At 59.1% G+C, this 23,786-nt stretch overlaps 2 protein-coding genes across 8 annotated transcripts in view; one reads left to right on the top strand and one right to left on the bottom strand.

Moving 5' to 3' along the window:
- The window catches only part of KIFC3 (kinesin family member C3), a 54,369-nt gene extending 36,644 nt beyond the window's left edge, over positions 1-17,725 (top strand). For 5 of the 6 annotated variants that reach the window (XM_059905290.1, XM_059905289.1, XM_059905294.1 and 2 more), the window contains 16 exons: positions 4,929-4,994; positions 5,467-5,610; positions 5,741-5,980; positions 6,506-6,679; positions 7,198-7,345; positions 7,428-7,558; positions 8,993-9,104; positions 10,398-10,579; positions 11,647-11,751; positions 13,875-14,005; positions 14,502-14,625; positions 14,870-14,999; positions 15,104-15,333; positions 15,721-15,855; positions 16,310-16,418; positions 17,125-17,725. In XM_059905290.1, coding sequence (XP_059761273.1) covers positions 4,929-4,994; positions 5,467-5,610; positions 5,741-5,980; positions 6,506-6,679; positions 7,198-7,345; positions 7,428-7,558; positions 8,993-9,104; positions 10,398-10,579; positions 11,647-11,751; positions 13,875-14,005; positions 14,502-14,625; positions 14,870-14,999; positions 15,104-15,333; positions 15,721-15,855; positions 16,310-16,418; positions 17,125-17,150 — 2,187 coding nt within the window. In that variant the 3' untranslated portion in view covers positions 17,151-17,725. Of the gene's footprint in view, positions 1-4,928; positions 4,995-5,466; positions 5,611-5,740; positions 5,981-6,505; positions 6,680-7,197; positions 7,346-7,427; positions 7,559-8,992; positions 9,105-10,397; positions 10,580-11,646; positions 11,752-13,874; positions 14,006-14,501; positions 14,626-14,869; positions 15,000-15,103; positions 15,334-15,720; positions 15,856-16,309; positions 16,419-16,897; positions 16,927-17,124 lie in introns of all 6 variants that reach the window. The other variant, XM_059905291.1, reaches the window with a different exon arrangement.
- A 987-nt stretch (positions 17,726-18,712) lies between these two features.
- Positions 18,713-23,786, bottom strand: part of KATNB1 (katanin regulatory subunit B1) — a 36,640-nt gene continuing 31,566 nt past the window's right edge. For both annotated transcript variants that reach the window (XM_059905295.1, XM_059905296.1), the window contains exons 14-20: positions 20,679-20,746; positions 20,413-20,532; positions 20,172-20,321; positions 19,904-19,980; positions 19,751-19,825; positions 19,408-19,524; positions 18,713-19,063 (exon numbers count right to left, since the gene is read on the bottom strand). In XM_059905295.1, coding sequence (XP_059761278.1) covers positions 18,931-19,063; positions 19,408-19,524; positions 19,751-19,825; positions 19,904-19,980; positions 20,172-20,321; positions 20,413-20,532; positions 20,679-20,746 — 740 coding nt within the window. In that variant the 3' untranslated portion in view covers positions 18,713-18,930. The remainder of the gene's footprint in view (positions 19,064-19,407; positions 19,525-19,750; positions 19,826-19,903; positions 19,981-20,171; positions 20,322-20,412; positions 20,533-20,678; positions 20,747-23,786) is intronic.

The raw sequence follows: 23,786 nt of genomic DNA, 5'->3' as shown, positions 1-23,786 counted from the left end.
TAACAATACTGTTTCCAGACTATGAATGCAGGCTGTGTTTCCATTTACTGGTATCATCTTTAACTTCTTACAGCAACATTTTGTAGTTTTCAGTGTACAAGTCTTTTGTCTCCTTGGTTAAGTTTATTCCTACATGTTTTATTCTTTCTGATGCTATTTTAAGCGGAATTACTGTCTTAATTTCCTTTTCGGACTGTTCAGCATTAGTGCGTAGAAACGCAACTGATTTTTATATGTTATATCCCGCAACTTTGCTGAATTTATTAGTTCCAACTGTCCTGATTGTATGATCAAATTAGTTGCCACCATTTAAATCTTAGTTAAGTTCATATAAAAATCTCAACTTCCTTTTTTTTGTCATAAAATACTGGAAGTTGTGGCACCTCTGGGCTGACATTCCCACATGGCATGCGCTGCCTGGAGCCCATTAGCAGCTCCTGCCTTTGGCAGAAGTGAGCATCCTTCAGCACACCCCAGCCTCCACCACCTCTGCTCCCCCACCCCCTGCCTGACCGCTCTCTCACAGACCCTGCTTCTCCTGGCCCCTCACGCAGTCAGCACTCTTTCTACATGTGTTTACTGAGCGCCTACTATATGCCAGGTATCGTTCTAGGCACTGGGGGTCCAGCACTGATACAACAAATATCCCTGTCTTCACGGACTTTCATTCTAGTAATAGACTTATTACATGCTGGGCCTTGTCCTAAGCACTTTACATATGTTACTCATGTAATCTCACTTAATCCTCCAGACCTCCTCAGTGAGGTAGCCTCATTCTACTGCTAAGGAAATGGAGAGGCACGGTGGAGTTGAGACATGTCCAAGGTTGTCTGGCAAGGTAGGGTGATGTCTGTATTAGAAACCCTGGCAGTCTGGCCTGAGAGTCCATGTTCCCAAAGCCCCTTGGTGGCAGAAGGACTCAAATGTGAAAACTCAGCAGTGGAGGCAGGGTGGGATGGATGGAGCCAGTCGGGCCTGGTCAGTGGTCATGTAGGTAGGTAACCAGGAGTCAGGTCTCCCGGGAGGGGGAGTGGGTTGGGGACAGGATGGGGTGCTTCCCGGGGCTGCCCCTCAGGCCTCTGGGCTGCATTTCCTTGGGGCCGTCTGGATCCCAGGCCCTCTCGTCTTCCCAGCTCAGCAATGCCTTGGTCTTGCCACTGGGAGAGCCCTCCGTTCCTCAGAAGACAGCCGATGATGGAGGGCCAGGCTTGGTGGGAGGTTGGGGGCTAATCGGCAGGTTGTCTGTGTCGAGAGGAGCAGACAGCTGGGAAAACACAGAGTGGCACAGGGCAGCTGCACCCTCCGCTGAGCCCGCTTCTGCTGGGAGATGTAACTGTGGGTTTGCGTCGAGTCAGCAGACAGGCCCCAGCTCCCTCTCCCTCAAGGGCCCCCCTGCACCAGGCTTGTGGCTCAGTTTCTCAGGATGACTAGGAGCCCGAGCCCGGGGAGGGCTGTGGCACAAACCCAGCCTGGTCCCTTCTCAGCCCTGGGGTCGACCTTGTGCTGTCCGGGGGGCCATCACAGCAGCCGGTCAGGAGCCTGCCTGCCCCTCTGACCTGGCTCTTTGCACTCAGGAGTGAGTGCGCTGCCCCCCCGCCGTCACTTCTGTGCTCACTGAGTGTCTCCGGTGTGCTGGGCACCTCCCGAAGAGCTGATGGAGAAGGTCCCCCCCAACCCCGACCCCTTGCGTACAGATGCAGGCACCGTCGCTGACTCAGAGCTGTACTGGGTGGGTGAAGGGCGCGCCTGCAGGGGCCCCGTCCGCAGAAGGCCCCGCTCTCTGGTCAGGTTCACCCTCAGTTCCCCGTCTCTGCTCCGAGCCCTCCTCCCGTACTTGGTTTTGTCTCCGTCTCCTGCGCTCACTGTTTTCCCGGACCCTGAGAGACTCGCCTGTTCTCCCTCCCAGGCTGGGAGAAGTCTGCTGTCTCCCCTGCAGACCCTCCCGAAGCCGACCCCCCAGGGGTGGAGGGCAAGGGTCCCACTCCTGGGCAGCACGCCTCCTTAGTTCCCAGCCCCCAGTGGAGCTGGCCGGCCGGGGGGCAGGCACCGCGCACCACGGGGTGGTTTGTGCCTGACCGGACACCCTGCGGTGTCAGTGGGCCATGCTCCTCCGCTGCCCGAGACTAGCCAGGAGATGATGAGTGCCTGACATTTCTGACAAAAGGGGTCTTTTACAGCCTCTTCCTCATCCCTCCACCCCGCCCCCAGCCTGCCTCATGGGGCAGCCGCCTCCTTTTGGGGCACCCCTCAGAGATTCCAGACAGAGGCCAGGAGCACCCAGCGTTCCGATTGTGATGTAAGAAGAGAACAGGAACTGGGCTGCAGGCAGGTGTCAGGCAGGCATCCTGACTCCCAGGTAAACACTGGGAAACCCCACTTTCACTGCATCGGGTCTGAGTGCCAGTGGCGTTGGGGACAAGCGAGGTCCGAGCCCACCCAGCCTGGTGCCGAGGAAGCAGCCTGTCTGGGGCACCAGCTCCGTGCAAGTGGATCTTCCTGGGGTGATTTCTGAGGGAGGGGAGGCAGGAGGGGAACCCCAACCTTTCAAAAGGAGGTAGACTCCACCTATTTCAGGGTAGGGGGAGTGCAGGAGGAATATATATTGAGACTTAAAAATTACTGCAAATCGAAAAGAATTTGTCAAACATCATTCCGTAGTCCAGAGGCCTCTACATTTTTGTATTGCATATGCGATTTTGTTTTTGGATTTTTTCTTTGACTTAATATGTTGAGGAGCTTTTCCCCACATCATTTAAAACTCCTGATAAACATGAGTGTAACGACTACACAGTAGTCTATGAGTGCATGTACTGTAATCCACCTAACCATTCCCCTAATGTTGGGCATTCAGGTTATTCCCAATTTCATGACTAAGGAATGAAAGGCTGCCTTATTCAAACTGTCCCTCACTCCCCTCCAGGGCGAAGGAACTGAGGCTCTGTGTACCAGGCTTTTAACAGAAGGGTGGGGCTTCCCTGGTGGCGCAGTGGTTGAGAATCTGCCTGCCAATGCAGGGGACACGGGTTCGAGCCCTGGTCTGGGAGGATCCCACATGCCACGGAGCAACTGGGCCCGTGAGCCACAGTTGCTGAGCCTGCGCGTCTGGAGCCTGTGCTCCGCGGCGGGAGAGGCCGCGATGGTGAGAGGCCCGCGCACCGCGATGAAGAGTGGTCCCCACTTGCCGCAACTAGAGAAAGCCCTCGCACAGAAACGAAGACTCAACACAGTCATTCATAAATAAATAAATAAATAAATAGATAGATAGATAGATAGATAGATAGAACGTGAAAAAAAAAAAAAAAAAAAAAAAAAAAAAAAAAAAGAAGGGTGTATTAGAGCGGGCAGAGAAATGGCATGGGCTTTGCTGCCTGGCCTGGTCCACGCCCAGCACATTGCTAGGAAGGAATGTGCTGGTGGAGGTGACAGAGGTGACCTTCTCGGGTTCAGCCCTTAAGTCACCTGCTTGTCCACCAGGAGGCCTTGGTCTCCTTGGGTCTCCCAACCCCTCTCTGGGTCTTGTGTTCTTGGAATCCGCCTCCCTAACTACGAGTGAGCCGCGCTGGTGTCACAGGCCTTTTCCTTGGAGGTGGGGTCGCGCCCACGGCCCGCTTCCTCCCCCAACTTGCTCAGAAAAGCAGAGGCTGACTTGTGGTCCAGCCGCCTTCTCCAGCGCCAGAAGACGGTTGGCTCTGAGCTCGTGCTGCACACAGACTGTTGATGACATCTCAGCCATAGGTAGTGGGGAGATTTTACACACCCCAAAAATCCCAATGTCTGGCCTCTCTTGAAAGGTCAGAAGTTTGGTGACACTGGGCCTGTGTCCCCCCCACCACCCCAGTTGCAGTCCTCTGTCTCCTTCAGGTGGATCTTGGGCATCTCCTTCAGGTGGATCTTGGGCATCTCCTTCAGGTGGATCTTGCACTGTCCCTCACCTGTCTTACTTGGCTGGTGGCCCCTGTAGGCGGTGGGCTTTGTCTCCTGATGTTTAGTAACAAGAGCCCAATGCTTGTGCAAACCACACCTCCTTATCCCCCAGAGAGGGAGTCTGACTCCCATTGTACCTTTTCCAAGGTTCCGTGCGATCAGCACAGAATGTTCTGCAAGAAAAAGCTCAAACAGGCTCTGACGAACACTGGTGCCAAAGTCTTTGTCTGCATTTTGGGTTATTTCCCCGGGGGAGAGTTTCCTGGAGGTGGGCTGATGTGGAACCAGGGTCTAGGCCTGCGGGGAGGGCAGCCAGCCATCCTGGGATCCTGGTCTCTTGGGGCTGGTTTCCCCTCCCTGGGCTCTGGTTGAACCAGGTCACCCTTGCCTCCTGATGAGGTGCACACCCCTTCTCTTTCTAACAGCCTCCACTGGCCATAGCTCTCCGGCAAGGCAGACTGGGAGCTGGGGTGGAGGCAGGTCCCAGATGTTCCCTGGTCACTGGCAGGCCCATCTCCACAGACAGACTCACCAGGAACCACTCAAAGTAGAAAATTCTAGGGGCTGGTCAAGGACCGATCCAGGTTTTGTAGTGCCTGGAGTTTATACACTTTGGAGGCCCTTTAAAGAAAAAAGAATGTTAAATGACAAATGCAGAAGTAGGTTCAGACCTGGGTAGGGGCCTGTGCAAGGCAGGCGTCCTGAGGGTCAGCCTCCTGAGTCCCCCGGCGAGCTGCCCCTGGCGTGGGCCCAGGCTGGCACAGGGGTCACCTCGGCTGCACTCGCTCCCCGGACTCTCCTGTAAGCCCAGACTGGCTGGTCCTGTGACGGGAGAGGGTGCTGAGAGCTGTCAGGACCAGGCCAGGTGCCTTGCACCTAGAGTCCCAGGGGTGGCCTGATGCTTGAGCACAGGGAGGACTGGGGCTCTGGGTTTGGGCGAGAGGCCTGGGTGTGAGCTGGAGGAGAGAATCCAGGCTCAGTGTGCCCCGGCTTTGTGCTGGCAGGTGGAACACCTGAAGCAGAAGCTCATAAGCCAGGCCCAGGAAGTGAGCCGCCTTCGATCGGAGCTGGTGAGCCCGACCACGCCATCCTAACGGGACGGGGCTGGGGGGGGATGCTCCCCATGTACTTACCACCACTCACTGTGCCCATGAGGTGGTGTGACCCGTAACAGGAGGGAGGTTAATTCTTATTTGCTGATGTAAAGTAGGAGTGTGAACTCTGTGTATAAATATGACTTTCCTTGTTACTTTCACACTCAGGAAAATGGAATGAAAGGGGTGGGGTGCAGCCGGGAGCAGTTCCTGTCTCACCACCCTCCTCCATCTCTTCCTCTCCTCTGCCTTTGTCTTTATCGTCTCTGGAGCCCCTCCTCTCTTCTCTCCATCCATCACTGGCCTTTCTTTCTCTTTTCTCCTTCTCTCTGTCTCCCCACCTCTCCCCTCTCCCCTGCCCCTGCACTGTCTCTGCCTCCCCGCTCTGTCCTTCCCCCTGATCTGCCCTCGCCACATGCCCCCGCCCCCCGGCTCTGGCTCTCTGCAGGGAGGCACCGACTTGGAGAAGCACCGGGACCTGCTGATGGTGGAGAATGAGCGACTGAGGCAGGAGATGCGGCGCTGCGAGGCCGAGCTGCAGGAGCTGCGGGCCAAGCCGGCGGCGCCCTGCACAGGCTGCGAGCACAGCCAGGTGGGCCCAGGGCCAGGGTGGTCCCGGGGCGCTCGATTCCCAATGGTCACCCCACTTCCTCACGCTGACTCCTGCCCACTGGTCCCACACCTGTCCGGGCCCCCGCGCCTCCACGGCCGTCTGTCTGCAGGAGAGCGCCCAGCTCCGCGACAAGCTGTCCCAGCTACAGCTGGAGGTGGCGGAGAACAAAGGCTTGCTGTCAGAGCTGAACCTGGAGGTGCAGCAGAAGACCGACCGGCTGGCCGAGGTGGAGCTGCGCCTCAAGGACTGCCTGGCCGAGAAGGCGCAGGAGGAGGAGCGGCTCAGCCGGCGCCTGCGTGACAGCCACGAGACCATCGCCAGCCTGCGGGCCCAGTCGCCGCCCGTCAAGGTGAGCCTTGACCGCATGCACCACATGTGGTGCCCCGTGCGCACCTGGACCACGCCTCAACTCTGGTCCCTGGAGCCCAGGATGGGCTGGATGTAGGAGGGGCTTGTCTTGGTGAATAAGTAGGTGTGGGGGGTTGAAGGAATCCTTCCAGATCTGCTCTCAGCCTGGCCCCTTCCCCTTCTTGCTGTCCAGGGCCAGGCCATGTAGGCATCCAGCAACTGATGCTTGAGGTGCCCGCTGTGTGCCAGGCATGGACGTGATGCATGGCTAGATTCTGCCCTCGTCTTTGCCCTTCTTATCTGCTCTGGGCCCAGTCTTGGGCCACAGCCAGGCTCCTAGTGGGCTCATTAAGATGAGAAGATTCCAGGAGGCCCTTGCAGCTTTCTGGAAAGCCCAGATCTCGGGGCTCCTCTAGTTTATTTTGCAGGCCGTTGGTGGGATGTTCCTGAGGGTCCCCCCAGGGTCCCAGGGTAAGGTCAAGGCACCCACGCACCTCCATGCACCCACCCCTCCCTCCCCTCACAGTATGTCATGAAGACGGTGGAGGTGGAGTCGTCCAAGACCAGGCAGGCCCTCAGTGAGACCCAGGCCCGGAACCAGCACCTGCAGGAGCAGGTGGCCATGCAGAGGCAGGTGCTGAAGGAGATGGAGCAACAGCTGCAGAGCTCGCATCAGCTGACCGCGCAGCTCCGGGCGCAGGTGTGCATGTCTGTCGGGGCAGCGTGTGCACGCCGGGCCCCAGCACCGGAGACCGCTGGCCTCTGGCACGGTGCAGCGGCTGCGCACTTGGGGTTCGACAGGCCTGGGTTTCAGTCCCTCCTCTCCCCGCTGGCCGTGTGACCAAGGGCAGGTTTCTGTTTCCTCATCTGTAAAATGATCTGATCGCAGAACCCACCTCCCAGTGGGGCTTGACCTAATCACAAGATTCGCTCAGGGCCCGGCACACACGCTCTTGGAAGGGTGCTCTAGTCAGTATCATAACAAATGCTTTCCCCTGCTCTCCTGGGGCCTGTGGCTTGTGACCTGTGTTATGTGCCGGGACCCAGGTTGGTGCTGGGCTGATGCCGGGAAGTAGCTGCACGGAGCTCCCAGCCCTTTCAGGGAGAGAGACGGCCGTCCTACCCCACCTGTGTGTGTGTTCACATGTGCAAGGCGTGAGGGGCGGGGCTTCTTTCTCTGCGTGGCGCACGGCACTAAGCTTCTGGCCCTGGCCTCAGATCGCCATGTACGAGTCGGAGCTGGAGCGGGCGCATGGGCAGATGCTGGAGGAGATGCAGTCCCTGGAGGAGGACAAGAACCGGGCCATCGAGGAGGCCTTTGCCAGAGCCCAGGTGGAGATGAAGGCTGTGCACGAGAACCTGGCAGGTGAGCCGTCCAGCCGGGCTCTAGCCTGCCCCACGCCACCGCCCTTCACCCCGTCTGCCTCTCACCCCTTGTGTCTCCATAGGTGTCCGGACCAACCTGCTGACGCTGCAGCCAGCGCTGCGGACCCTGACCAACGACTACAATGGGCTCAAGCGTCAGGTGCGCGGCTTCCCGCTGCTGCTGCAGGAGGCCCTCAAGAGCGTCAAGGCCGAGGTGAGTGCAGCCCATGGTGGGGCGGGGCTGGGAGAAGCCTTGGAGCCCCTGGGCAGACGCAGCAGCCACCCAGCGCGCCCTTCCCAAACTCAGACAAAGCCCCCAGGTGGCAGCTGTGTGTGGATTCCAGCGAAGGAGCTGGAAAAAAAGTGAGACTCTCCACAGACCCCCTATGGGGGACCCCAACTTAAGGCCAAGGACTGGATGTATTTGATGCTTATGACACCTCAGGCCAGGCCCCTTTGCTGAGAAGACTCCTTGGACTATTTCCCAAGAAACCCTCCACATACACCCCTTCACAAGCCACCCCTCCCAAGAGGCAGGGGGCCCTCCACCTGAAAAACAGTTTGAAAAATGTTTCAAAAAACATTTCAAAAAATGTTTTTCAAATGTTTCAAAAAACATTTGAAAACCAGTCTGGTCAAGAGCAGGTATTTGGGTATAAACCAAACACGTCACATATATCTTTATATCCCATACGTGCTATGCATATCTTTGTATCTCAAACATGCTACACATATCCTTAGATCTGTTAGGTTTAATTTTTTTAAGCTGTACTTGTGCAGTATGAGAATAGCCAATGTCTCTTAAGTGCCTCCTACGTGCTGAGCCTTTTATAGCCGTCGGCTCCTTGAATCTGTATGACAGCTCTGCAGGGTAGAGAGACATGTATTTTGGGAATCGAAAATAGTTCTTCTCCTTTAAAAAATTATGTCAATAATACACGGACATGTTGAAAGTACACACCTCACAGAAGGGCATTCAGATAAAAAGGAAAGGCCTCTCTCTGCCACCCAGCCTGGTCCCCAAAGGAGGCCTGTCTCCCAGCATTTCCCCCGAAGGGTGTTCTGAGCATGATGAAAACTGTTGACATATATGTACATGGACACGCACTTCCCTTTCACCCAATAAAGGGGAGCAGGTGTACGTGTGGCTTGCATCTTGTTTCTTTTCCTTATGAAATGTAACTTGGAGATCTTTACCTACCAGCTCCTACAAATCCACGAGTTAGATGTTGTTATCCCCATTTTACAGATGAGAAAATTGAGGCTTGAATACATTGAGCCAGTTGCTTCTGGTCCCCCAGATCCTCAGGGTAGAGCTGGGATTTGGGTCCAGCTGAATCATGTAGTCAAGTGCTGGTGCTGTGGAGTGAGGGCTGAGTCCTGGCTCTTTTTACTCATCAGCAGGACAACCTTGAGATTGGCTTAGCCTCTCTAGGGCTCAGTTTCTTCCTCTGTAAAATGGGCCTGTTCGCAGTACCTACCCAGAGGGGTTATTGGGAAGATGTGACGTGTGACAGCGCATGTCAGGTACTTAGTCCAGGGCAGGAGGCAGTGAGCAGACTGTTGGGGGGACGGGGAGGGGGCAAGCAGCCGAGCAAGCAAGGCGGGTGGAGCTGGCCCCCTGACGGTGCTGCGCATCCCCCACTAGATCGGCCAGGCCATCGACGAGGTCAACAGCAACAACCAGGAGCTGCTGCGCAAGTACCGCCGGGAGCTGCAGCTGCGCAAGAAGTGCCACAATGAGCTCGTGCGGCTGAAAGGTGACCGCTGGGCGGGCTGGGCGGGCTGGGGGGTGCCTGGCGGAGGGGGCCCTGACCTGCCTCGGAAGTGATCCTGTCCTTCCCCATGGCCCCCAGCACCACTCCTTGGAGCTGTGCCCTGTCATCGAGGAGCTATTGTAATTCCCTCTTTGTAGATAAGGAAACCGAGGCACAGAGACGTCACAGGGAATTTGCTCAAAACTGCATGGCTAGTGAATGGTCCACCTTGGATCTGTTCAACTCTGAAACCTTTGCCCAATGCCTATGGCAGGCTACCAGGTGGCGGAGGAGTAGGGTATTGAAGCATTGGGTGGTGGGTGGCTAGAATGCCACTTATTCTGATCTAGGGCCTGGTCAAGCTTGAGACACCACCCATTCACGGCACAGAGGTCTAGGGAGCACCTGCTCTGTGCCAAGTGCCGTTCCAGACACTGAGGATATGGCTTTGGGCGCCACAGAACCTGTCCCTGCCTTCATGGTGCTTACTTCAGCAGGGGGCGAGCACACAGTGATCATTAATCACTCAGAAAACCCCATCACTACCCTTTACCCAGGCTGGGGAGGGGCTCTGAGAGCCCCTGGGTATCTGACAGTTGAGGGTGTCGAGGGGGCTTCCTGTAGGAGGTAAAACCAGGGCTGAGGCCTGGACTGTGAGGTGGAGTGGGCAGGTGAAGGGAAGGTGGGGCCATGCTAGACGTGATGGGGAGTTTTCTCTTCATTCCAGGAACTCTGGGATCCCATCCAAAGGCTTGAAGCAAGGGGGTGGCATGATCAGATCTGTGCGTCAGACACCCCTGAGGCTGCCCTGTTGCCTGTCCCCATCTCCTGCCTGGTCCTTTCTGCCCATCTGATTCCCAAGCCCTGTCCTGGCATTCACTGTGCCCTTCTAGAGTGATAGAATAAGCCCCTTGGCTTGCTGGGATCCAAGCCCCTCATTGTGTACGTGAGGAAACTCTTGAAGTCCAGGTGTGTAAAGAGTTGTCCATTTTGGTATCCCACCCAAACTGGGTGCAGTGTCTGAGCCCCACAACTGACCTTTCCTCCATGTCCCCAAGGTGAGGCTCCTACCGTCAACTGGTTTGCTCAGCAAGAAAATGTATTGATACGTTAATTTATACTATAGCGTGAGTGACTGATAAAATCTTTGTGGGCCACCTTGCCCTTGGGGGCCTTACTTAGAAGGCAGGGGGCTCTTGAGCCACTAGCCTGCTCCGGATGCCAATGGACACCAGTGTGGAGGCAGTCTGGTCTTGAACTGGTCTGTACCCTTCTCTCTTCCCCCACCCAATCCAGGGAACATCCGGGTGATTGCCCGTGTCCGGCCAGTCACCAGAGAGGATGGGGAAGGACCTGAGGCGACCAATGCTGTGACCTTTGATCCCGACGACGACTCCATCATTCACTTGCTGCACAGAGGAAAGCCCGTCTCCTTTGAGCTGGACAAGGTCTTCTCCCCGAAAGCCTCACAGCAGGATGTGAGTGTGGCCCTGAGGGGAGAGGGACAGAGAACAGTGGAGGGAGGGGGAGACAGACTCACCTCACCTGCAAAGAGAGAGATGTTGGGAGCTGGACAAAAATAAGTATAAGGGAGGGCAGACAGGATGGAGAAGCTCAGTGCTCCACGGTCCCTCTCTCTTCACCTCTGGAGGAGAGAAGAGGGTGGGAAGGTAAACTGAGGGCTTTGGAAGCCTCTGCTAGGAAGGGCAGATCCATACACAGCCTATGGCACCCACGTGGCCCCACCCATCCTCACAGCCACACCCACTCAGGCCCATCCCACCCATGTGACCCCTCCTACCCTCATAGCCACTCCCACTAACATGGCCTCTCCCACTCACGTGGTTCCCCTCTCATACTCAGCCACACCCACTCTCAGCCCCTCCCAGTCATGTGGCCCCGCCCATCCACAGGACCCTGGCTTGCATGGAGGCAGGCAGGCCCCTCCAGCCAGGAGCACCTCCTCTGTCAGTCCCATGGGTCTTCCTAGGGACTCCCATGCTGCCCCCCAGGCCTCAGGGAGGAGCCCTCAGCCTGTGCGAGCCATGTGTTCTCAGCATCCACTCTTCCCTCATCTCTGCCAGGGCCAACCCGGGAGGCCTGTTTTGCCTGTGCCCTCCTGTCCCCATGCTGGGTTTTATCTTTGCCCCTGTCCTTTGTTGCTGGCTGGCAGGCAGGCAGGCCAGCCGGCCCGTGGAGGTGCCAGGCACATGCTTCCTCAGCCTTCATTTGCTGACCCACCTTGAGAGGGGGAGAAGCTGGGGGAGAGCTCCTGAGTTCCTGGGCTGGGCGGCCCCTTCCTCAGGTGCTGGTGGGCAGTAATTACTGCCCTGACTTCCCTTCAGTCTTTCGGCAATGAGGTTGCCCACTAACACCTAGTGTAAGTGACTTATTAGTCACAAATTCCTCCACAGTGAGCTGGTTGCCCACGATAACAGGTGCCGTATTAGGGGAGGGGAGCAGTCAGGGGGAGGTGGCTGGTGGGGGGCCCTGGACCCAGCAGCCTTGGCAGCCCTTCATCCTCCATCCCACGTCCCCTCTGCAGGTGTTCCAGGAGGTGCAGGCCCTGATCACCTCCTGCATCGACGGCTTCAACGTCTGCATCTTCGCCTATGGCCAGACGGGTGCTGGCAAGACATACACGATGGAGGTGGGTACCCGCTGGGTGGGGCAGGGATCCAGAGTGAAGACCAACCCCTTGCTGCCATTGATGGGGGCTCCCCTCATTGGTCTCGAGGTTCTGCGTGGGGTGTGTTTTGCCTCACTTGGTCTTCGTAACCACCTTGGAGCAGAGCCCATAGTTACCCGTGTTAGCCCTGAGGCACCAGGCCTGCAGAGGGGGCGCCTTGCCCAAGCACACCTGCGTGGTGCCAGTAGGTATGGGGGAGGGGAGGGTGTGCTGACAACCACCTCTGGCCTCAGAGGGGTCTCGGCCTGGGCTCAGAGTCCAGGGCAGATCGCTGTGACGTCTCTCAGGATTGGCTTTCATTTCACCCACACACATTTATTGGGCTCCTGTTGTATGGCTGCCATGCTGGGCCCTGGGAGTGTCAGGATGAATGAGGGGGGATCTCGGCCCTCAAGGAGATACCCGGGCAGTGGGAGAGACTGGCCAGTGAAGGTTGTCGTGGGGGCGCCTAGCTCTTCTTTTAATATTTTATTTATTTATTTGGCCGTGTCAGGTCTTAGTTGCAGCAGGCGGGCTCCTTAGTCGTGGCAAGTGTGCTTTGTTGCGGCTCGCCAACTCCTTAATTGTGGCATGTGAAAAAGTTGTGACGTGCGTGTGGGATCTATTTCCCTGACCAGGGATCGAACCCGGGCCCCCTGCACTGGGAGCGTGGAGTCTTAAACCACTGCGCCACCAGGGAAGTCCCGGGTGCCCAGCTCTTACCTGCAGCTCCCAGGGCCTCATCTCCCTGCCTGTGCCATGCCCCCCCTCTATGGGATGTGGCTGGGAGTGGGGGGGGTTGAGAGGAGGAAGAAACTTGACTGTAGATAAAAATGGAGCCATTTCCCTGGCTCTTGAGGGGGTTATTGTGGGATTCTCCAGGTAGGGGAGGGGGGCGGGTCTCCTGCTGTCCCAAATAGGGGCGCGAGAGGGCCCTGCTGGCCCAGGCTGTTAGGCACCCTTTGGGAAGGCTGTCATGGTGGTCCTTTCTCCCCCAGTCTGGACCTTCTTTTCTCTCAGTTCTGGGATTGGCAAAACGGGTTAGTAGGGGGCAGGCCAAGCGAGATGGGAGGTGAAGGGCGTGGGGTGTGTGCAGCACCTTCTAGGCTCCCAGCTCTGTCTTGGGTGCTTAGAGTTGACCACCAGGGGCCTCCATCCTCCAATACATCCCTGCTGAGCCCCACTGTGCATCAGGCACCATGCCTGGGGCCTGGGGCACAGCCGTGGCCAGGGTGCCTGACCCCACAGAGCCAGCCCACCAGTGGGGAGACAGCAGTGCACACGGCAAATCAGGATGTGTCCTGTCAGGTGCTAGGGAGAAAAATTCGGCCAGGTACGAGGAACCAACAGTGAGGGAGGGATCGGGCATTTGGAGGGAGAGGAAGCCTCCCTGAGGAGGTGACTTTGGTGCAGACACCTAAGCCAGTCACGGAGAGAATGGGGAAGAGCACTCCAGGCAGAGGGAACAGCAGGGCTGAGACCACGAATCTGGAGCGTGCTGGGGAGGATACTGAGGCCTGGCAAGGAGGCCCCAGTGGCAGAAGTGAAGTGAGGGTGGGAGGTGCCATAAGGGAGGCCCAGGTGAGGACTCCAGATTTCTTTCTAGAAAGGCCAGCCAGCCCATCCGGCCCCAGTTCACTTGCCAGCTCTGCCTGTGCCTCCCCTGCATTACCCACAGAGCCTGGCTCATGGCCTACCTGACAATAAGCCCCTCATTGTCATACATTCATACATGTCATACATTCCCGGTGCCCCCTCCCAGGTGGCCCACCAGGGCCAGGTATCCATCAGCAGCCCGTGTGTGCAGGCCTGGGCCAGGCGCTTCACCTGGTACTCCGCTTTAAGTCTCAGGCCCAATCCTGGCAGGGTGGCGCCGTTTTAAAGGCAGGGAAACTGAGGCCCAAGGAGGTGAAGTTGCTTGTAGCTGGTGGAGGGCATTTTGGGGGGCAAACCAGCATGCAGATGGGGAGCTTCAGTCAGGGAGGCTGGCCTGTGAGGGGTAGCCAGAGCAGGTGGGGACCACAGATACCATGTGCGCATCTGCATGGGCCAGCCCATGTGGTGGGGGGAGGCCTGGCTCACTGGAGCCTTGATTCTGCCCGCAGGGGACCCTTGAGAACCCAGGCATCAACCAGCGGGCCCTGCAGCTGCTCTTCTCCGAGGTGCAGGAGAAGGCGTCTGACTGGGAGTACACCATCACCGTCAGCGCAGCCGAGATCTACAACGAGGTCCTCAGGTGAGGGGCCCTCAGGCGGAAGGCCCTCGAGTGGGAGCCCCTCAGGTGGGAGCTGAATGTCCTGACTCAGCCCGGGGGATTCACTGGTCCCAGGCCCCTCCCCAACGCTAGCAGGCAGGAGGAGGAGGGCTGTCTGAGCCCACCTGGGATACCCAGACGAAGGGACTCCTTTTCCCCTTGAAGTGTCCTCACCCTACCTGCAGGCTGCACCAGGTGGTGAAGAGAGTGGGGTCTTGGGAGGACCTGCCCACAGGGGCTCAGTGCATCGTGGGGGCAGTAGTAGCAGCACCCCAGGACTTTGGGGGAACATTCCATCTCTGCCCTTCAGCAGACTGAGCGCAGAGGGGGAGCAGGGGGAGGGGGAGGGGCTTAGCCCCATGGTCCAGGAAGGCTTCCAGAAGTGTGATGGTTGGGGGAACGTTCCAGGCTGGGGGTGGGTGCAGTGCAAGCAGAGGGCAGACTGCGAGGAGGGAGTGACCGTCCTTCCTGCTCTCAGGGACCTGCTGGGGCAGGAGCCCCAGGAGAAACTGGAGATCCGGCTGTGTCCCGACGGCAGCGGGCAGCTGTACGTGCCAGGGCTGACGGAGTTCCAGGTGCAGAGCGTGGAGGACATCAACAAGGTGTGGGGCTGCAGGGGCCTGGGGTGGGGAAAGGCTGGGGAGACTCCGCCCACAGCAGAGCTGCCCCGGAGGACAGAATGGGGGTCGGATGCAGGCTCTGCCAGGTCCCCAGGCCTCTCTGAGCCTGTTTCCTCCCCTGGACGAGGCAGAGGGTGCCGCCCCCTCACAGGGGTACTCAGGGACAGTTGATCCTGAAGACCCCACTCCAAACCCTGTGCCTCTCTCTGCCCTCCCCGGGCCCCAGGTGTTCGAGTTCGGCCACACCAACCGCACCACGGAGTTCACCAACCTGAACGAGCACAGCTCGCGCTCGCATGCGCTGCTCATCGTGACGGTGCACGGCGTGGACGGCAGCACCGGTCTCCGCACCACGGGTGAGTGAGGGCCCCAGCCGCCTGGCCTGAGCCACCCCCGTTCCCCCACCCCCACCCCCGCCTCTCCCGGGGCAGCCTTGACCTGCCCAGCACCCTGCCCGCAGGGAAGCTGAACCTGGTGGACTTGGCCGGCTCGGAGCGCGTGGGCAAGTCGGGGGCCGAGGGCAGCCGCCTGCGGGAGGCACAGCACATCAACAAGTCGCTGTCGGCCCTGGGGGACGTCATTGCCGCCCTGCGTTCCCGCCAGGGCCACGTGCCCTTCCGCAACTCCAAGCTCACCTACCTGCTGCAGGACTCGCTCAGCGGGGACAGCAAGACCCTCATGGTGGTGCAGGTGAGGGCCCCAGGCGGGCCGGATGGTGTGACCATTAGCGTGTAGGGGCTTAACCAGCTCCAAGAACAGGGACCCCCCACCTTCCCCTGCGGCTCAGGTACCATCCCAGGCTGTGCAGGGAAGAGCCTCCTGTCATCAGCGGCTCCGAAGTCAGTGACATGTGGCCCCCTTCCCCCGCAGCCTCCCCACAGACCTGGCCACGTGCACCGTGTGCCTGGCAAGTTCCTCCATTTCTGCCACCTTGGTTGCCCTCCTGCTCCCCTCCCTCTCAGTCTTGTCCAGGGAGCCTTCTAGAGTCCCCTGGTTGTGGGCTCCCTTTGGTGCCCCTTCCAGTTCTGCGAGGGCAGCCGGCCAGCTGGGTGGGGAGTGAGCTCTCGTGTCCCCTAGGTGTCCCCCGTGGAGAAGAACACCAGTGAGACGCTTTATTCCCTCAAGTTTGCTGAGAGGGTGCGCTCCGTGGAGCTGGGGCCCGGGTCCCGCAGGGCAGAGCTCGGGTCCTGGTCCAGCCAGGAGCATCTAGAGGTACGGGGACCACCACAGGCTCTGCCTCAGGCCAGTACTGGGTCATAGACGTCCCGGTCATGGGCAGGAGGGAGGGTTTGGAGGGGAGGACAGTGTGGAGTGGTGGAGGAGGGGAAGATGCCAGAGGGGGTGGAGCCAGAACTTGGAACCCAAACCCAGTAGCCTCTTTAGTCCAGGTGTTCTTTCTCGGCCTCAGAAGTACCTGTGGGGGGTCATCAGCTGGTCGCAGGTGGGGCGGGGGCGGGTGCAGGCGGGCACACAGGCGCTCAGTAGTAACTAGTTCACTTCTTTACGTACGCTATCTCACACCCTCCCCACCATGGTTATTCTATCATCATCATGTTCATCTTGCAGAGGAGGAAACGGTTTCAGGTGGCTGGGGAGGGGAAACGTGTGGGGTAGGGGGCAGACCCAGGGCAGCAGGCCCCACCCACCTGCCCTTCTCTGCCCACAGTGGGAACCAGCTTGCCAGACGCCACAGCCCTCAGCACGAGCCCACTCGGCCCCTGGCTCTGGGACCACTAGCCGCCCAGGGTCCATCAGGAGGAAGCTGCAGCCCTCGGGTGAGTCTTTAGGGAGTGGGCCAGGCTGCCCTTATCTGAATGGGCTTTTTCTTTTCTTTCCTTTTTTTAAGTTTATAAAACTTCTCCAGAACCTGTTTCACAACCTTCCCTGGCCCTGGGAAGTAGCCAGGGCAGATAGTGCTGGGTCCAGCCCTCTGGGCTCCTAGCAGGGCTGCTGACATGAGGCCCAGGACACAATCCTCTGATCCTCTGAGGCTGGGCTGGCTGGGCTCATGCAAGACACACCGTCCAAGGCAGGCCTTGGCTCCCGGGGGGTAGAAAGGACGAGGCTCACCTGTCCCAGGTGAGGAGTGAGCCAGGCCACAGGACTAGAATATGGGGCTCCAGCCCCCAGCTTGGCCCACTCACAGAAGGGCCTGGCGAGTGTTTGAATCTAAAGGGAGAGGGGTCAGCAGGGTCCTGGGGGGTCCTGGCCCAAGGCGGGCCCACCGGTGAGACACCTGTTGCTTTGATTTCAGCCTGACGGCTGGGGCTGCAAAGTCTCCAGGTGAGTGTCGGGCCCGCAGCCCAGGGGTGCCCGCCCAGCCGCCTGGCCTCCTCGGGTTGCAGGGCTGTGCCGGGAAGCTGGCTGCTCAGGGCGGGGTCTGGGGTTCGCTGCCTGCTGCCTGTGTGCTTCTGCAGCTCCCTCCTGCTCTGGGACAGAGGTTGACAATCCTGGTGCTGACGAACCCTCCCCCTCCCGCAGGGAAGTCGAGGCCGTTGCCTGTGTGATGGACATGCCCGCTCTGCCGGACCAGGGACTGGGTCCTGACGCCTGTTCCTGCTGCAGCGCCTGGAGCCCGCAAGGCAGAGGCCAGAGTGGAGGCTCCTCGTTCGCCCGTCTCCCCTCAGAGATAAGAAACACGTTCAGAAAGAAATGGTGTCTCGGCTGTGGCTCTGGGCACAGGTGGCACGGGCTGGCCCAACCCTCCCCAGCCTGCAGGGCCCCTCCCTAGTGGGTGGGCTGAGGAGCCCCCAGAAGGCACAGGAACAGTGGGAACTGGGCGGTTGGTGGGCGGCCCTGCCTCACTCTTCTCTGGCTCCCAGGGGGTAGAGCATCTCACTGGGCGTGTATGCAGTGTTCCCAGGTGTACACAGGAGCACGGCCCTTGCCGCCGCGGGCCGGGCTGTATTTATGGCCGGCAGGAGGCCAGTGGGTGGGGATCTTGCTGCTCCCCCTCATCTGCCTGGCACCAGGCTATCTCCTTGCCCACTGGCCTCTTGACATTTTCCTCCCTCTGAAATCCTATTTAAGAACTTTTGGAAGCTTAGCCATTTTTACTTATTAAAATAACCTTTTTACACAAGCATTGTCTGGAAGAGCTGGTCTCGTGAACCCCTGGTCAGATCGCAGGGAGCAAGCAGGGCATTGGCACGTGCCATTGGCTCCCCACTGCTGGCTGGTCACCAAGTCAGGATCATGTTTTTCTGAACATTCCTGACTAGGAGGGGCCACCTCCCCCCCCGCCCCCATCCTTATCATGACTGACCCATACAACAGTGCTGTCACCTCCATCTTATAGATGGGAAACTCAGGCTCTCCAAAGGCTTGCCAAAAACCCAGCCGGAGTGGGCCCTGCTCCACCGCCTGCCCTCTGCCCTGGCCTTGCCCCCTTAAGTGAACTGGCCACAGGTGAGTGCCCCACCCCCGCTGCTCCCCACCACGGGGGTTGTGCTGGCCTGCACCCCGTCCCAGCCTTGGGGAAACATGGGCAGGGCTCAGTGAGGCCCTCCCACCAAACTGGGGCGGAACCTGCCTCAGGAGCATAAGGGACGACCACTGGGTCAGGGGAGATGTTCTGGCCAGCCAGCACTGGGGGCTCCTGCAGGGAGTGAAAGCTGTTTGGAGGATGGGGCAGCTGCTCGTCTGGTCCTATCCCTGGAGGCCTCCTGGGGGGATGGGGGAGGGTGGTGGGCCCTGGGTCAGCCTGGTGGTGGCCATGCCTGCAAGGCTGGGGTCCTGGCCCCCTGCAGTGTACACCTGCTGGCCTTGGAGGCATCCACAGGACAGCTGGGAGTGTGGCTGAGACAGAGGGAATGAGCCCAATCCTCACCTGTTTCTCCTAGCCGTGAAAGGGGGAGTTGCTGGGTCCCTCTTCTCCCCAGGACAAGTCTGAACTTACCCCTTCCCGCCGGCCCATCGCTCTGCTGCCCCCTGCTGGCCACGCTGCCTGGTGCACCGCCTCTGGGTCTTGGAGAAGGAGTGGTCTCATCACTGAAGAGCCAGGCAGGCAATATGGGGCCCAGGAGAGCCTTGTGGCCAGAGGCTGCACCTCCCAGCAAGGAAAGCAGGGAATAGTTACAAATTTAATAAAATTCACCTTATAAATTACAGCAGCAGCCCCAGGGCTTGGTTCGCTGCCCCAGGAAGCAGGAGTTGGACAAAGCTGGGCAACTGTTGCTGGAGAGAAGTTGTCAGAGTTTAGGGCTGTGGAGGTGGCCGGTGGGCGCACAGGGAACAGGAGTGGGGGGCCGAGGCCAGGCCTGAGGGTGCCACCACCCTCTGGGCTCCTCAGTCCAAACTGGCCATGAGCAGGTGCAGCTCGCGGAAGGCACTGCCGTGGCGGCCGCTCAAGCCCGACTTGCTCTTGACGAGGCCACTGATGCTCCTGAGCTGCTTGTAGCAGACCCGGCACTTGTGCAGCCTGCGGGCAGAGGGGCCACGCCTGAGGTGGCTGGCCGGCACGGTCACCATTACCCCCACCCAGCCCCGGAGCCTTTCCTGTACAAATCGCTCCGGCCCTCCTCCCGGAGGAAGGCTGAGGCCCAGAGTGCAGGACCCACTGAGGCTGGGCCAGGGCGCAGGGCAGAGCCAGGCCATGGGGGAACCAAGGCTCTGGCAACCCTACCCCGCGCCCTGAGCCACCGTCCCAGGCACAATGACCTCTATAAGCTGTTTCAGCAGGGCCACCAACAAGCAGGCTGGGCCCCCAGGCCTGTGCTCTCGCTTGACATGGCACCCCTGCCACACACGCCGCTGGCTCCTCACCTCTCCTCCCGGCTGATGTCCACACCCACGGTGGGCGGGGCTGCCAGGATGTCTGTGATCAGGGGCAGAAACCGCTGCAGGATCAGCTTCAGAGAGGTGCAGCCTGTCTGGACATAGCTTCAGAGGCAGGGGGATGGATGGAGTCACAAATAGAGAGCAAGGTACACAGAGCCAAAGGGGGCAGAGACAGGATCAGAGAGGCAGCATGGGCTTGTTTTCGCTCTGGCCTCAAATTTGGAGGGCACAGCAATGCTGCACAGCCACCTCACAAGGGCGCCGGCCCTGGGGGTCTTTCCCATGGTCCCTCCCTGCTGGGAGGCAGGTGCGGCTTCCCCACCCGTACCTCTCATACTTGCTCTGCAGAAGCTTCTCGATCTGTGGCAGGACGGTGGTGCATAGGTCCAGCTTCCACAGGGAGCTGGGGAGAGGGCCAGGGACATGTGCCCTCAGTGCCCGGCCCTGCCCACTCCCCCCACCGCCCGCCATAGCCACTTACGCTTTCTGGTTGACGATGTTAAGGAGGTCCACTACCACGGAGAGGTCATTGATGGCCACGGCTGAGTCCACCGACGTCTGTGCAAACAGAGCACCCGTCAGAGGGGACCAGGGACTGAGTGGCCCTGCCTGGGTGTGGTGTGATGATGGGGTTTATCGCGGGCTGTTCATCAGACTGCTCGGTGTGGTGACAGGGGCCGCCTAGCTCCCCCTGTGCCCCTCGGGTGGCCCTCTTCTCAACCCCAAACCCGGGCAGAGGTGGCACTTGCCTTGATGTCACCCGTGGTCCACACGGCCCGCACAGTGTCCAGGTTCTTGTGGCGGCTGGTGAGCACGACACACATGGTGTCATGGCCTTTGCGGATCTGTGACATGGCATCCTCGTCGACCAGCTCTGCCTGCTGGGGGATCTTCACGGCCTGCATGGGACGGGTGCCCTGATGCTGGCAGCCAAGTTCTGCCCTCACCCCACGGGCCTCCACCCACCCTCAGCCTGGGCCCCCCACTCACAGGCAGGAAGTCGGAGGCCTTCAGTCCGATGGGCTCGTTCCGGGTGGCAGGGATGATGGGAGACTCAGCCTTGGGTGCAGGGGTGGAAGTGACGACTGGGGGCCGGGACAGGACCTCGAGCTGGAGGGGTCCGGGGCTCAGCAGGTGGCCAGCCCAAGGCCTCCCTCCCTCTCAGCCCCCCTTCCCCAGCAAGGGCCGCCCAGCGCCGATTCAGGACTCCAGGCCCCCTCCGAGCCCCACACCCTGCCCGCTCCACCTGGACATACTTTTGGCACTGGGAACTGCACATCCGTGGCTGGGCTGGGCTTTGCTGCCTCCTTGGCTGTGGCCATGTCTGGAGGCGGAAGGAAAAGATCACTGGGTCAGGTCAGGCCAGGAGAAGGGACAGGGGCAGGAGGAAGGCAAGGCTTGGGCTGGGACTGTGGGCGGCACCTCTAACGGGAGGCCTGGGGGACGGGGATGGGCCTGTCCCCTCCCTTACCACCCACTCAGCCACAGGTCTGGCAGAAAGCAGGCGCCAAGCACTGTGTGTGGACAGGACCCAGGGAGCTCCAGGGAGTGGCGCTCCTGTCGCCCCACTAGGAAAGGAGTGTGTTTGGTGGGGTTGCGGTGAGTGGATAGTGGATGGTGAGTGGGAGCCCGGGAGAGAGAGGCCCTTCAGGAACCCAGCCTGAGGGGCACGAGACGATGGCCCCTTGAGGAGAAAGCAGGGGAGGGAGGGATGGGCTGGAGGATGAGGGTGCCCCGCCCTGCCTTCTTCTCCAATCCTAAGGGAACAGACCAGGTTTTCTCCCTTCTTAAACCCTCCAACAGCAAAACCCCAAACCCCCGACCCAGGGCCTGCAGGGCTTGGTCTCCTGCTCCCGGACGCCAAGCCCCCGCTGTCCTCGCGGCTCCATCCCACCTGAGGCTCTTCCCTCCTTCCTCCTCACCTGGCCCCCAGGCCTGCCTGACGTGGCACCTCCTCAGAGCCTCACGGCACCCCATCTACACGGCTCCCCCACACACACCTTCACCCCACACACTTCTCCCCCCATAGACACCTTCTCCCCCACACACACCTTCACCCCGCACACACCTACTCCCAACATAGACACCTTCTCCCCCCATAGACACCTTCTCCCCCACACACACCTCCCCCACACACACCTTCACCCCGCACACACCTACTCCCAACATAGACACCTTCTCCCCCATAGACACCTTCTCCCCCTACACACACATTCTCCCCCCATAGAAACCTTCTCCCCAAGACACACCTTCTCCCCAAGACACACTTTCTCCCCCCACAGACACCTTCTCCCCCCCCATAAACACCTTCTCTCCCTACACACCTTCTCCCACAACCTCACCTTCTCCCCCACATACACCTTCGCCCCCACACACACCTTCTACCGCCCGTAGACACCTTCTGCCCACACACACCTTCTCCCCCCAGACACCTACTCCCCCAAACACACCTTCTCCCCCCATAGACACCTTCTCCCCCACACACACCTTATCCCCCCAGACACCTACTCCCTCAAACACACCTTCTCCCCCCATAGACACCTTCTTACCCACACACACCTTCTCCCCCAATAGACACCTTCTCCTCCCACACACACCTTCTGCCCCACACACACCTTCGCCCCCAATAGACACCTTCTCCCCCACACACACCTTCTCCCCCAAACACACCTTCTCCCCCCCATAGACACCTTCTTACCCACACACACCTTCTCCCCCAATAGACACCTTCTCCTCCCACACACACACCTTCTCCCCCCATAGACACCTTCTCCCCCCATAGACACCTTCTTCCCTGATAGACACCTTCTTCCCCACACATACCTTCTCCCATAAACACTTTGTCTCCCTACACACACCTTCTCCCACACCCTCACCTTCTCCCCCACATACACCATCGCCCCCACACACACCTTCTCCCCCCCGTAGACACCTTCTCCCCCCATAGACACCTTCTCCCTCACACACACCTCTCCCCCCATACACACCTTCTCCCCCCTTAGACACCTTCTCCAGCACACACACCTCCCCACATAGACACCTTCTCCCCCACACACACCTTCTCCCCCCATAGACACCTTCTTCCCCACACACACCTTCTCCCCATATAAACACCTTCTCTCCCTACACACACCTTCTCCCACACCCTCACCTTCTCCCCCACATACACCTTCTCCCCCACACACACCTTCTCCCCCCATAGACACCTTCTCCCCCCATAGACACCTTCTTCCCCCATAGACACCTTCTTCCCCCACAGACACCTTCTCCCTCACACACACCTCTCCCCCCATACACATCTTCTCCCCCTTTAGACACCTTCTCCAGCACACACACTTCCCCACATAGACACCTTCTCCCCCACACACACCTTCTCCCCCCATAGACACCTTCTTCCCCCACAGACACCTTCTCCCCATATAAACACCTTCTTTCCCTACACACACCTTCTCCCACACCCTCACCTTCTCTCCCACATACACCTTTGCCCCGACACACACCTTCTCCCCCCCGTACACACCTTCTGCGCACACACACCTTCTCTCCCCATAGACACCTTTCCCCCCACCACACACCTTCTTCCCCACACGCACCTTCTCGCCCACACACACTTTCTCATCCACTCACACCTTCTCTCCCCAGACACCTTTTTCCCCACATACACCTTCTCCCACCACTTTCTCCCACACACAAACCTTCTCGCCCCAAAGACACTTTCTCCCCCACAGGCACCTTCTCCCCCCATAGACACCTTCTCGCCACACACACCTTCTCCCCCCATAGACACCCTCTCCCCAAATAGACACATTCTCCCCCACACATAACTTCTCCCCCTATTGACACCTGCTCCCCAACACACACCTTCTCCCCAACACACAGCTTCTCCCCCACACACACCTTCTCCACCCATAGACACCTTCTCCCCCCATAGACACCTTCTTCCACCATAGACACCTTCTTCCCCCATAGACACCTTCTCCCCCACACACACCTTCTACCCCCATAGACACCTTCTCTGCCCACACACACCTTCTCCCCCACACACACCTTCTCCCGCCATAGACACATTCTCCCCCCATAGACACCTTCTCGCCCACACACACCTTCTCCCCAAATAGACACCATCTTACCCACACACACCTTCTCTCCCCAGACACCTTTTTCCCCACATACACCTTATCCCCCCATAGACACTTTCTCCCACACACAAACCTTCTCGCCCCAAAGACACTTTCTCCCCCACAGACACCTTCTCCCCCCATAGACACCTTCTCCCCAAATAGACACATTCTCCCCCCATAAACACCTTCTCTCCCTACACACACCTTCTCCCAAACACTCACCTTCTCCCCCACATACAGCTT

This window comes from Balaenoptera ricei, chromosome 19 (assembly GCF_028023285.1).
Source record: "Balaenoptera ricei isolate mBalRic1 chromosome 19, mBalRic1.hap2, whole genome shotgun sequence".
Lineage (NCBI taxonomy): Eukaryota > Metazoa > Chordata > Mammalia > Artiodactyla > Balaenopteridae > Balaenoptera > Balaenoptera ricei.
The sequence above is the reverse complement of the archived record's forward strand: the minus strand, read 5'-3'. Positions and strand labels throughout refer to the sequence as shown.